This window comes from Rattus norvegicus, chromosome 15 (genome assembly GCF_036323735.1).
Source record: "Rattus norvegicus strain BN/NHsdMcwi chromosome 15, GRCr8, whole genome shotgun sequence".
Taxonomy (NCBI): domain Eukaryota; kingdom Metazoa; phylum Chordata; class Mammalia; order Rodentia; family Muridae; genus Rattus; species Rattus norvegicus.
This window is the reverse complement of record NC_086033.1, coordinates 21065379-21076118: the sequence shown is the minus strand read 5'-3', so window position 1 is coordinate 21076118 and position 10740 is coordinate 21065379. Positions and strand designations below refer to the sequence as shown.

Sequence of the window (10740 nt, the reverse complement as noted above, 5' to 3'; positions counted from 1 at the left end):
TTGTGTTTTTCTTGTTGAGATGGGGTGACCTGTACCCAGGCTATCCTGGTACTCCTCATACATGTTCTGATGCTCAGCCATGCACCACTACCATGATCAGCCTGAGTCCACTGGGTCTTAACAACGCAGTGTTCTGTATTTTTTGGTTACTTCAGTTGGTCTTTTGGATTTTCCGCTCGTCATGAGGTTGACTTTCATCTTCAGATGTAACCATAAAGAGCTTTATTAGGTTTTACCTATGTTAAAAAAAAAAAAGCCAGGGGTTGGGGATTTAGCTCAGTGGTAGAACGCTTGCCTAGCAAGCACAAGGCCCTGGGGGGGGGGGGGGGGGAGCCTTCCCTCCAAAGTAAAATTTAGCATTTTATTTCTTAGCATTAAACTCTTTGGGGTAAGACAGTCTATGATGTTAGTATTTCAATAAAACCCATGGAGTTGTATTAAGGTTTTCTCTGAAATCCCTCTTACAGTAGTAGTATGTCACCAGCTGACACAGTTTTAGTATTAAATGTTTACTCATCTTTCTTAGTCTGCAGAGGTAAAGCTGGGTACCCAAGAGACAGAAGTTCTGAGGCATTAGGAGTATGAATGAGCTCAATCGTGAAGTAGAATGGCACACAGTTTTAATACAACCACCAGTCTGCACAAAATAACTTTAATACTCTGTGCCCGGGCTAGCAGCATCTTCACTGTGACATTCCTATACATACATAAGCATTTATCAGAGTACAAATGTTGAAAGTAGAGTAATGTAAGCATTGCCTATACAGAGGTAAATAGACACGCATGTTATTTCTCTTGAATCATTGCTGCATAGTAAATTGCAATTACATGTCAGTATCATGTTACTGATTGAGAAAACACTTTGAATTGTGAGGTATGATAGCTCCTTATAAGAGCATAACATGTAAACCTGAATATTTTGAGTGATTTTTTTTTTTTAGCTGCCATGAATGGGAAAGACAAAAGAATTATCCAGCACTCAAGACTCTAGAAACTTATTTTCCTAATAAAAATAAATAAAATCCTCCAGTAATTCTCAGCTATTTCCTACTATTTCCTTATTGGAGTGTTGTTGAATGGACAAAGATACTATAAATACTGAGTGAAGCTACGCTTTAGGGTTGTGGATTAAACCAGTTATTAAAAAAGATCCATCAGGTAACTGCTCATTTACTTTACATCAAGTTGACATCCTAATATATACATCTCAACTTCATAATTCAAGATTGCACTTAAATACTTCTAAGTAATCTGAATTCCATAGTAATTAAACTATTAAGAACCTTATGTTTTATTACAGAGGACATGCTTAGCATTTTATGACATTACTTCTAGACAACCCCACACCCTTCAAATGAATATTCTGCTCTACAAGCGGTTGAAAGTTGGTAGCAAAGTTAGTGCACTTGATCATTCCTACCACAGAGCTGGGACATCTAGTAGACAAGAAACTAACATGAATCAGTTAAATGAGGAGAAGACTGACTCCCCCACTTGTTTCCAGGATCTGTTAAAATGGGGAGTAATGAAGTTCCTTATATTTTGATAAAATTTTGTTTTAATTATAAGCCCAGCTTACATATTTAATGTTGAAACTGGGTGAACATTCATACACTATTCAAGTTGTCTAGAGAATGAATAAATCATGATTGGATTAGTTTATCATAGTATTACAAAACACCACTGGAAATGGAACCTAAAGCTATTTAGTAAATGCAGAGGAAGGAAAGAAACTTGGAGGCTTCTTATGAAAGGACCTCATCTGTCCATATCAACTGTGCTCAACATGATGGCAGTCCCTAGTGTCCGAGACTGTCTCCAGTATATTGTGCTGGATAGGCACTTTATGTGAGAAGAAAAAATGACAGTGGTTAGAAAAATGGAAAATTACAAGCTACAAATGACTGTCAATAACTTCTAATTTTGAACAGACTCCTATTTAAAGAGGAACACATATTTTTATAAAACTTACTTTAAAAAGTTACTTCAAATGTCTCATCTTGAAAAAAACATTTTTTTAAAATGGAGATTGCTTTAATAAGCACAATTTCTGTTCATAGATTATGGGCTGACTCCAAGGGAGATCTTTGTTGACCTGTCGGGTGGTGATGTGTGTACAGAAACTTTAATACCCAATGTGATCTTGGCTCTATTAGACCACCATGCCTGTGACAAGAGAATTAAAAACAATGCTGTTCATTAGGCTGAAAAGATAGGGGACGGGATGGGAACCAGAAGAGGACAGAGGCCAAGGGAGCAGTAACTCTGGTTTATACTCAGGCTCCCCTGTGAAGGACAAAGAGCCTTTCTATACGTTAATGTCATAAGGTGTGAGCAAAGCAAGTAACTTAAGTGTAACCTGTTAACCGTGCACAGTGCCTCAGGGTATCCTGGAAGTGTGTGGGTATCATTCTCAACAGTAAAGCATCTCGAAAGAGGACTGAGAAATGTGAGCTATAAAGAAGCCATGTTTGTGCTACCCTAAAGTCATCATATACAAAAAGTTAAAAACACTTCGTCTGCACATCACACAATAATAAATTTTTTTGTAGAACAATTTTTATACATATAGATAAAAACATGGAAAACTAAAGAGCCATAAAATGACGTTGCTAATGCAAATCATGGTGTAAATTTGAGTTACTTTAGGAACAAGTTAAAACAGTAATTTACAATACACTGAAGCTACCCACAAATTGCTTTCCCCAAGGGATACACCTTCAAAGCAAAGCTGTCAGCTGAACCTCACAGAAGTAATACAACGTAAAGTAGAAGTAAATGTCTCCTTCCAAATAATTCACCTTTGTCAAGCATCACAGATTTAATTTATGGTTCAAAAACAAGAAATCATAGAAAAAAACGTTAATAGCTTTTCACTGCTTTATATACTAATTTAGAAGTCATGAGGATTTACTTGTTTGCTGATGCAAGGCACTTTTCTTTGGGGGTTTCATATTGAAGAAACAGTGCTACATTGGTTTGGTCTACTTTGAACCATTTTGGACAAGAGTTAGAGCTAGGCAACTCTGAGAAGACCAAGTCTACATTTGGCTTAAACAGCAAGTGGAAAAAGTCATGTGGAAAACATAACACTATCCTTATTTTTGAGTATCTGGTTCTAGAAAGTAAGACCTCTTTGATCATTACAACTTTTCTCATTTAGAATAAGGGAGACAACTGGAAAGGAAGTATTAACTGTATTAAATTAGTAAAGTAGGCTAGTTGCTAAAGTCATGATTTAAAGATACGGGACCAAGAAGTTTAAAAAAATGGTAATCAAGTTACTGAATTATACTAAAAAATGTGGACAAGTTCTACATTTTGTTAATGTTTCTGTAAGAGGCTCCGTCATAAAATTGAACTGTAAAATTACTTTAAATGTAATATATAACACAAAATGAATTTTTAGGAAACATTAGGAAATTTGTTATAAATTATCCAAAACCTATAAACAAATCCCCCTAACTTGTATTTTGTTTAAAGTAATAACTTTATATCATACAAATAAATTTCAAGTATGAAAAGTGCATTATTGCAATAATACCTCTTTGCAAGTCCAAAATTCTTGGTTTATAATAAAACCATAGTTTTTTTTTTTAAAGTAAACCCATCGTCCATCAGCGCCATCTACTGCAGAAGTCCCACATCTTAACTTGTTGCTCAACAAGTTGCAGAGAAACATGTCTGGAAGCAACGTATAGTTGAAAAGAAAGTATTTGTGTGTTTACCATTTCACATTATCATCACTAGGATCCTGTCCTTTCTAGATGGAAGCTCACACCCATGTAACAGTCCTCATAGTCCAGCGATCCTGTGCAATAACAGTCCTCACAGGTCAGCCATTCTGTGCGGTTGCCACTTGCATGTTCCCAAAGTCATCATCATCTTCATATGTTCTCTTCACACTACCTAAAGGTTATTGAATGAACACATACAGTGAAAACTTACAGAAACTCACATTAGGATACTACAAACAGCAAAAATTTGTTCTTCTACCAAATGATATTATATTAGCATTATGACAATGTCATGCTTGAATTTACAGCATGCTTAAGTTATGTTGTGTCATGAAGATAAAGTTACTTTGGCAATTGAACATCTTGTACATAGAAAACTTTTCAGCAGTCAGGGGTCCATTAAAATCTGACTGCAGCCTGGACTGGAGACATGGCTCAGTGGTTTAGAGCACTGACTGCTCTTCCAGAGGTCCTGAGTTCAATTCCCAGCACATGGTGGCTCACAACCATCTGTAATGGGATCCGATGCCCTCTTCTGATGTGTCTCAAGACGACAGCGGCAGTGTACTCATAGAAGTAAAATAAATATTAAAAAATAATAATTAAAAATCTGATTATCACCAACTCTATGCTTTGTAGGCAACATACATATATCCTAAGACACCACATTTAGTAGCTGAGTTTGTGTTCATAAGATCTTTGGATATTGTTCTGGTCACACAGTTATAGTTATGAAGAAAACAGTTGAAAATATTTTTCTGCTATTGCTGTGGCTTTATCATCCAGACCTATAGATTAGGAGCAAGGAAAGTATACATCAACTAAGAGATCCATTTTACTCCTTATACCAGAGTTTGCTCTACAAAAATATCCCATCAAGAATAAAAGTTATCCCTGTGTGCCGTGTAATTATATTCAGAAAGAAGTCTTGTGGAGGGGGACGGCTAAAGGACAGTTAAATGGCAGTTGTCTGCGCTCTGTGACTAATGATGGCACGGCTGCAGATTTGGAGTTGTGTTAAGTCATAATGTAGTCCAGACTGCAGATTTTTTTGTTTTGTTTGTTTTTGAGACAGGGTTTCTCCATGTAGCCCTGGCTGTCCTGGAACTTGCTCTCTAGACCAGGCTGGCTTCGAACTCAGAAATCCTCCTGCCTCTGCCTCCTGAGGGGTGGGAGTGTACCACCATTCCCTGGCTCAGGCTGCAGATTCTAACAAAGCTGGTGCTTCATTAGACCACGAGTAAGAATGTAATATAAAATCAATGGAGTAAGGTAGAAGAAAACTCCCAGCACAGTGCTTCTCCAGGAGGGGCTGGAGGAGTACGGTGAACAGCTTCATTTAAGGAGATGGTATCTAAGTTAGGAGTAAGAATAGGGAAGAGGAGTGTCATGCGCTGTATTAAGTGTAATACCTGAACGGCCATGGTGACCTTTGCTACCTGTGGCTCATGCTCACTTTGGACCTCCCGGGTTACACTTCGGTGGGAATAGTCAATAAGTCTCTAGCAAAACAAAAACACCATTCCATCAAGACAGATAAATCTGACCACAGTGTACAGAACATACGAAGATAATCTGGCTAAGAGGCTCATGATATGATGACCTAACGAGCCTTTGTTTAAAGTACTATTTAGAAGGAAGTGTGTTCTAAAGATGCTGATAAGCATCGTGTTTAAACAGAGGCTAGCGAGAGGGATCAATGGTAATTGGGAAGCACACTCACAGAAGGAGCATGTGGCCTGAGTCTTTGAGCAGAACAGAACAGGACAGAGCAGGACAGAGCAGTGGTGCTTTCTGCACTTGTGCTTCGGGGAGCTCGGCAGCTGGCACACAGCTCGTTCCAACTGTAAGAGTTCTTACACACAAGAGCAGCAGGGGCTTGGAAAGGGAAGAGGAGAATCTGACAGTTTGCTTAGGCTATTACCTATGAAAACAAGTGAATCGGATCCTAAAAAGAGAGGTCAGATCAAACAGTAGTAGTAGGTGGGTATGGTGGCACACACTTTTAATTCCAGCATTTGAGAGGTAGAGAGGTTCACAACTTGTGGGAATCAGTTCTGTCCTATACCATGTGGGTCCAGGGGACCAGAAGCCTATCAGGTTCAGGAACAAGCACAGTAAGCAGGTTGAGTTCCAAGCTAGTCTGAACTACATAGCTAATTCCGGGCCAGCTGGTGCTACAGAGTAAGAAGGATGACTTAGCAGTTAAGAACTCACTGCTCTTACAGAGGACCTAGGTTTGGTTCCTAGTATTTACTTGGTAGCTTACAACTGCCTATAACTCTAGTTCCAGACATCTGTTGCCACCTTCTGATCTTCTCAGAAACCTGGCATGCACTATGTGTATATACACACAGGCAAAACACTCATAAAAAGAAAGCTTAAAAACAACAAAAACCTCAAAATAGGAGCAAAGAGAAATTGAGGTAACCTGAATTACACTGTTTTATGTATTAATCACCTCTTTCATTTTGTGCTGGGACAAGCTCTTGCTATGATCTTTGTGCCTCTATCACCCAGGGCTGAGATATAGGCATATGTTGCCATATCCAGCAACTGCATTTTTAGTGTTAGCCAAGTTATCCAGAGTGGTCTTATTTTTTTTTTTTTTTTCCTTTTTTTCGGAGCTGGGGACCGAACCCAGGGCCTTGCGCTTGCTAGATAAGCGCTCTACCACTAGCTAAATCCCCAACGCCCCCCCACCCCCAGTGGTTTTATTTTAATCTTTGTAATAGCTATACAATGTAACAGACTTAAAATTACACACAGTAGATATGATTTTCAACTGGCTAATATAAGTGGCTACGCATTATAGTTTACACATAATAATAAACAGTACATGTACTATTTATTCATTAGACCGCTAAGCCTTTGAAACTCTTTAGTTTACTCAGAGTTTCTAAACAGATTGCTCACAAGTATGTGAAACGTGTAATAGATGCTTCTTTTCTCCTTCTTCCACCATTACCTTTCTCTTCAATTTTCTACAAAACAAACCAAGCCCTTACCTGTAGTACCAGAATGAACAGATAAAGACCTTTCTATCTGGAGTGGTGACATCATCTGTATTGTTAATTTTGCTAAGTAGATGGCTTCATATTCCTGAAAAAAAGATGTTAAGTAGCTCAGATACAAGATGAATGTGTACATTTGTAGTCTTAGTTTAGACAAAGGGCTAGTACAAAGGGCTCTTACAAAAGGAATGGAGGTTCACAGTTCCTACCTGGCAACTGTCAGTTACTGATAATTAGAAACCAAGTTGTGCCAATAGCTCGCTGCCAGACATAATGTATCTTCTGCCACCGGGCATTAACTATAATGGTCTAATTCTACATGTTAATATAGCACAAAGGATAGAGGGACCCAAAACTTAAACCTGCAATTTTATTAAAATTGCACTAAAAATCAATAAAAACAAAATTATTTTTTCCCAGTTTCCCCCGAACAAGTTTATCTTCCCCTTCTCACAAAGACTTTGTGAAAGGCCCCAAGTCCTCTGAAATAGGTAATTGTTCCTTCCTTTTGCAATCTTCAACCTACCATCCCTGAAGCCCAAGCAGCAGAGGCTTCTTGCTCCATCACTAGCCATCTCCTTTGCTAGTTTTACTTCCAAATCCTCTGTATGCCTGAGTGCTGCAGTGTTCTGCCTTTGAAATGTTTTTCCTTTTTCCTCTTCATCCTCCTCCTCCTGACAGAATCTTAAACAAAGAACTGAGGCTGGCTTCCAATGTGCTATTTAGCCAAGACTAGCCTTGATCTTTGATCTTGAGATTGCAGGTGTACTGATAGCATACTCGGCAAATTTGACTTCATCTAATACTCCTTTACCCTGCTGCTAGGAACTGAACCTAAAGCCTTGTCCAGGCTAGCAAGCAAGCTAGGTGAGAAAGCAGTCTGCTGCTAGCTATACTCCCCATTTTTTGTTTTTTTAAGATTTATTTATATTTATTTATAAGTACACTGTAGCAATCTTCAGACACACCAGAAGGCATCAGATGCCACTATGGATGGTTATGAGCCACCATGTGGTTGCTAGGATTTGAACTCAGGATCTCTGGAAGAGCAGTAGTGGTCCTAACTACTGAGCCATCTCTCTATCCCTAAAAGCTGTTTGTTTGCTTTCACTAGTCTTGAACTCACAGCAATACGCTTACCTTTGTTGCCCAAGCAGGGATTAAAGGTATGTACCACCACTGTCCAGTCATATCCCCAGTCTTAATCCACACTCTTTCTTCTATTGATCTCAGCCAGAAGAGCTTTCCTCTCCTTACATACAGGAGTCTGTCTCCTGAACACATGCACACGACTGTCTATTCCCTCTCCATTGCTTTTAAAATTGATAGGACCAAATTTTCTGGTGCTATCAGTTTAATGCTCTGTATCAGAAAACCAAATCAAACAACAAAATGTCTCTTGATTTCATTCTGTAACCTATCCCTTCTTACAGTTTCCTCTGTATTAGTGATGTCCAATCAAAAATTTTTATCCCACTTTTTTTCTGCCACCTTAGTGAGAGCTGTAGTGGTCCACACTACTCTCTGAGCTTTGCCTGGCCACCCAACGATGACAAGAAGAAGGATACCAGAAAGCCAAAAAAGACAAAAACCCAGTAAATAAATCTGGTGGCAAGGCCAAAAAGAAGTGGTTCAAAAACTGCCTGCTCTCTCGGAGGACCCAAAGGGCCTGGGGTTCAGTCCTTAGCACCAATATGATGGGTTACAGCCACCCATAACCCTAGTCCAAGGTAGCCAAGGGCACCAGGCACAAACTTGTTACACAAACACTCAAGTCGAAAAAACACCCATGTGCAATAAAAATAGAGTAGCACTGCAACCCCAGGTAGGGCTACAGCATGAGACATTACACATTGTTTCTTCAAGATATGTTATTAGGATTATACAAGAGACTTTACACTTGATCGTACACACTACTAAATTTTGATTTTATTATATTATATCCTACTTTTTAAAGTACAAAAATATACTGTAAAAGTGAATGTTTTAATACAAGGCAAAAAAAGCAAAGAAACTTAGTGTGCGCTGGGTACAGCAGACCTAACAATAAGAAAAACTAAAACAAACAATAAAAAAAGCTGCCATTCTTAGCATATAGTGACTATCCCTTCATTTTGAAATTTTCTGGACTTTAGAACACTTGAATAGTCTTCATTTGCTTCAGAATCCCTAATCCAAAAATAAGCACTCAAAAGGTTTCTTTTTTTTTTTTGGTACTGAAGCATTTATGGTTTCACATTAAGAGATGTTCAACCTGTACTTGAACTAAACACTTATATCACAGTCACCATGGGGGCGGGAGAATCATTCCATTTTCTATCTTGTGTATAATTACTTTCTTATTTTAAAAATGCATTGATTGGGGGAACGTGTTTGCAGTGTGTATGAAGGTCAGATGACAATTTGGTTCTTTTCCACAAGTACCTCAACCTACTAAACCATCTGCTTATCCCCCTCTCTACTGTGTATTTAAGAATGTACCTTTAACCCATTTTCTTGGTAACTGCAACTATAGCCCAGATTGGCTTGGAATTCATGACAATCCTCCTACCTCAGGTCCTTGAGTGCTGGAATACAAGTGTGAGCCATCAGGACCAATTTAAAAAAAATTTTTTTAAAGGCTGGGTGAAGTGGTGCACGCCTTTAATCCTAACACTCAGGAGGCAGAGGCAGAGGCCAAGGCAGGCAGAGCTCTGTGAATTCCAGGACAGCCAGAGCTACACAACAACAACAACAACAACAACAAATTTAAATAAAGATATAAACTGGAGTAATATCAGATTAGTCAGATTATAATAATATCAAGTATTTAGAAAGTAAATTCTACACCTAAGCTGTATAGACAAGCCATTTTAATCATCCTACACTCTGCCTTAAACAGAGTGGACATAGGAGTTCATTACCTGAAGTTGGTGGACAAATCCAGCATTAGGATTAATACAAAATCTCCTTTCTTGGACATAAGCAAATGCATCTCTGAAAATGGAGGAATAAAAATTAATATGATGGACCTATTTCATGAAATAATCTAAATTTTTTTTCATTTAGAATTTATTTGAAGGTGGGTGGAATATGGTAGTGCGTGCCTTAAATCCCAGCACTCAGGAGGCAGAGGCAGGTGGATATCTGAGTTCAAGGCCAGTCTGGTCCACAGGGTGAGTTCTAGGACAGTGGGGGCTACACAGAGAAACCCTGTCTCAAATAAATCAAAAAGGAATTTATTTGAAATATACTCTAAGGCTGGGGACAGAACTCCTTAGCTAATGCAAGGCTCTGGGTTCAATTCCCAACACAGTAGGGAAAAAACCTGCAACATTAAAAACCACCTAAATAATCTGCCAAAAGAGTAGACAATAGTCCTAATACTATAGAGAGGTGATGTGTCATGGTGGAGAGAAGTTAGGCCAACTAAATTCACAGTTCCCAGGCTCACCACCACCTCTAACAGGGAGCCTGCTCCATTTTTCCTCACTGGCAAAGCAGGCATTGTGATGTGGCTTCTGGAGGATTGCTGTGAAGATGAGAGAAGTGCAAAGCATGCAGCATACTTGTCACAGGCATAAACATTACATGAGAAGTGAACTTCCTTGTGTTATAAAGCTTACATGTGAAATCTAGTAGTAAACACAATGGATCAAGAGGTTATGAATATTATGACAAGATCCTAAATAATAAGGAAAATGTTTTTCAACTATTTGCATTCAAATATTTAAGAATTGTATCTTTTTTTTTTTTTAACAAATTTACACATGTACACACTGTGTTCACTGTGTTCTAATTTCCCCTATTCTCCTCATCCCTATGACCCTTGCCTCCTCAGTCTACCAGTCCTTTTCTGGCATTAATCACGTTTGGTGTTGTGAACCTGTTGTGTAGCAGCTTCCTTTAAGTTTGCACTGTTCCTTCCTACAGGGAAGCCAAGACAAGCAACTCAAAAGCTCTAGGAAGTTCCTCAAACTGACCAGATGTAGAAGCCCTTCTCTCTCTCC

The 10740-nt window shown here is 38.7% G+C and overlaps 2 protein-coding genes across 8 annotated transcripts in view; both read right to left on the bottom strand.

Annotated features, from left to right (window-relative positions):
* The window catches only part of Rps10l6 (ribosomal protein S10-like 6), a 489065-nt gene that overhangs the window by 200974 nt on the left and 277351 nt on the right, over positions 1–10740 (bottom strand). The gene's annotated exons all lie outside the window — the stretch shown is intronic.
* The window catches only part of Styx (serine/threonine/tyrosine interacting protein), a 31778-nt gene continuing 21641 nt past the window's right edge, over positions 604–10740 (bottom strand). For 3 of the 7 annotated variants that reach the window (XM_063273890.1, XM_063273892.1, XM_063273891.1), the window contains 3 exons: positions 9655–9727; positions 6746–6839; positions 604–3909 (listed from right to left, as the gene is read on the bottom strand). In XM_063273890.1, coding sequence (XP_063129960.1) covers positions 3836–3909; positions 6746–6839; positions 9655–9727 — 241 coding nt within the window. In that variant the 3' untranslated portion in view covers positions 604–3835. Of the gene's footprint in view, positions 3910–5149; positions 5240–6745; positions 6840–9654; positions 9728–10740 lie in introns of all 7 variants that reach the window. The other 4 variants (XR_010057793.1, XR_359856.5, NM_001271541.1 and 1 more) reach the window with 3 other exon arrangements.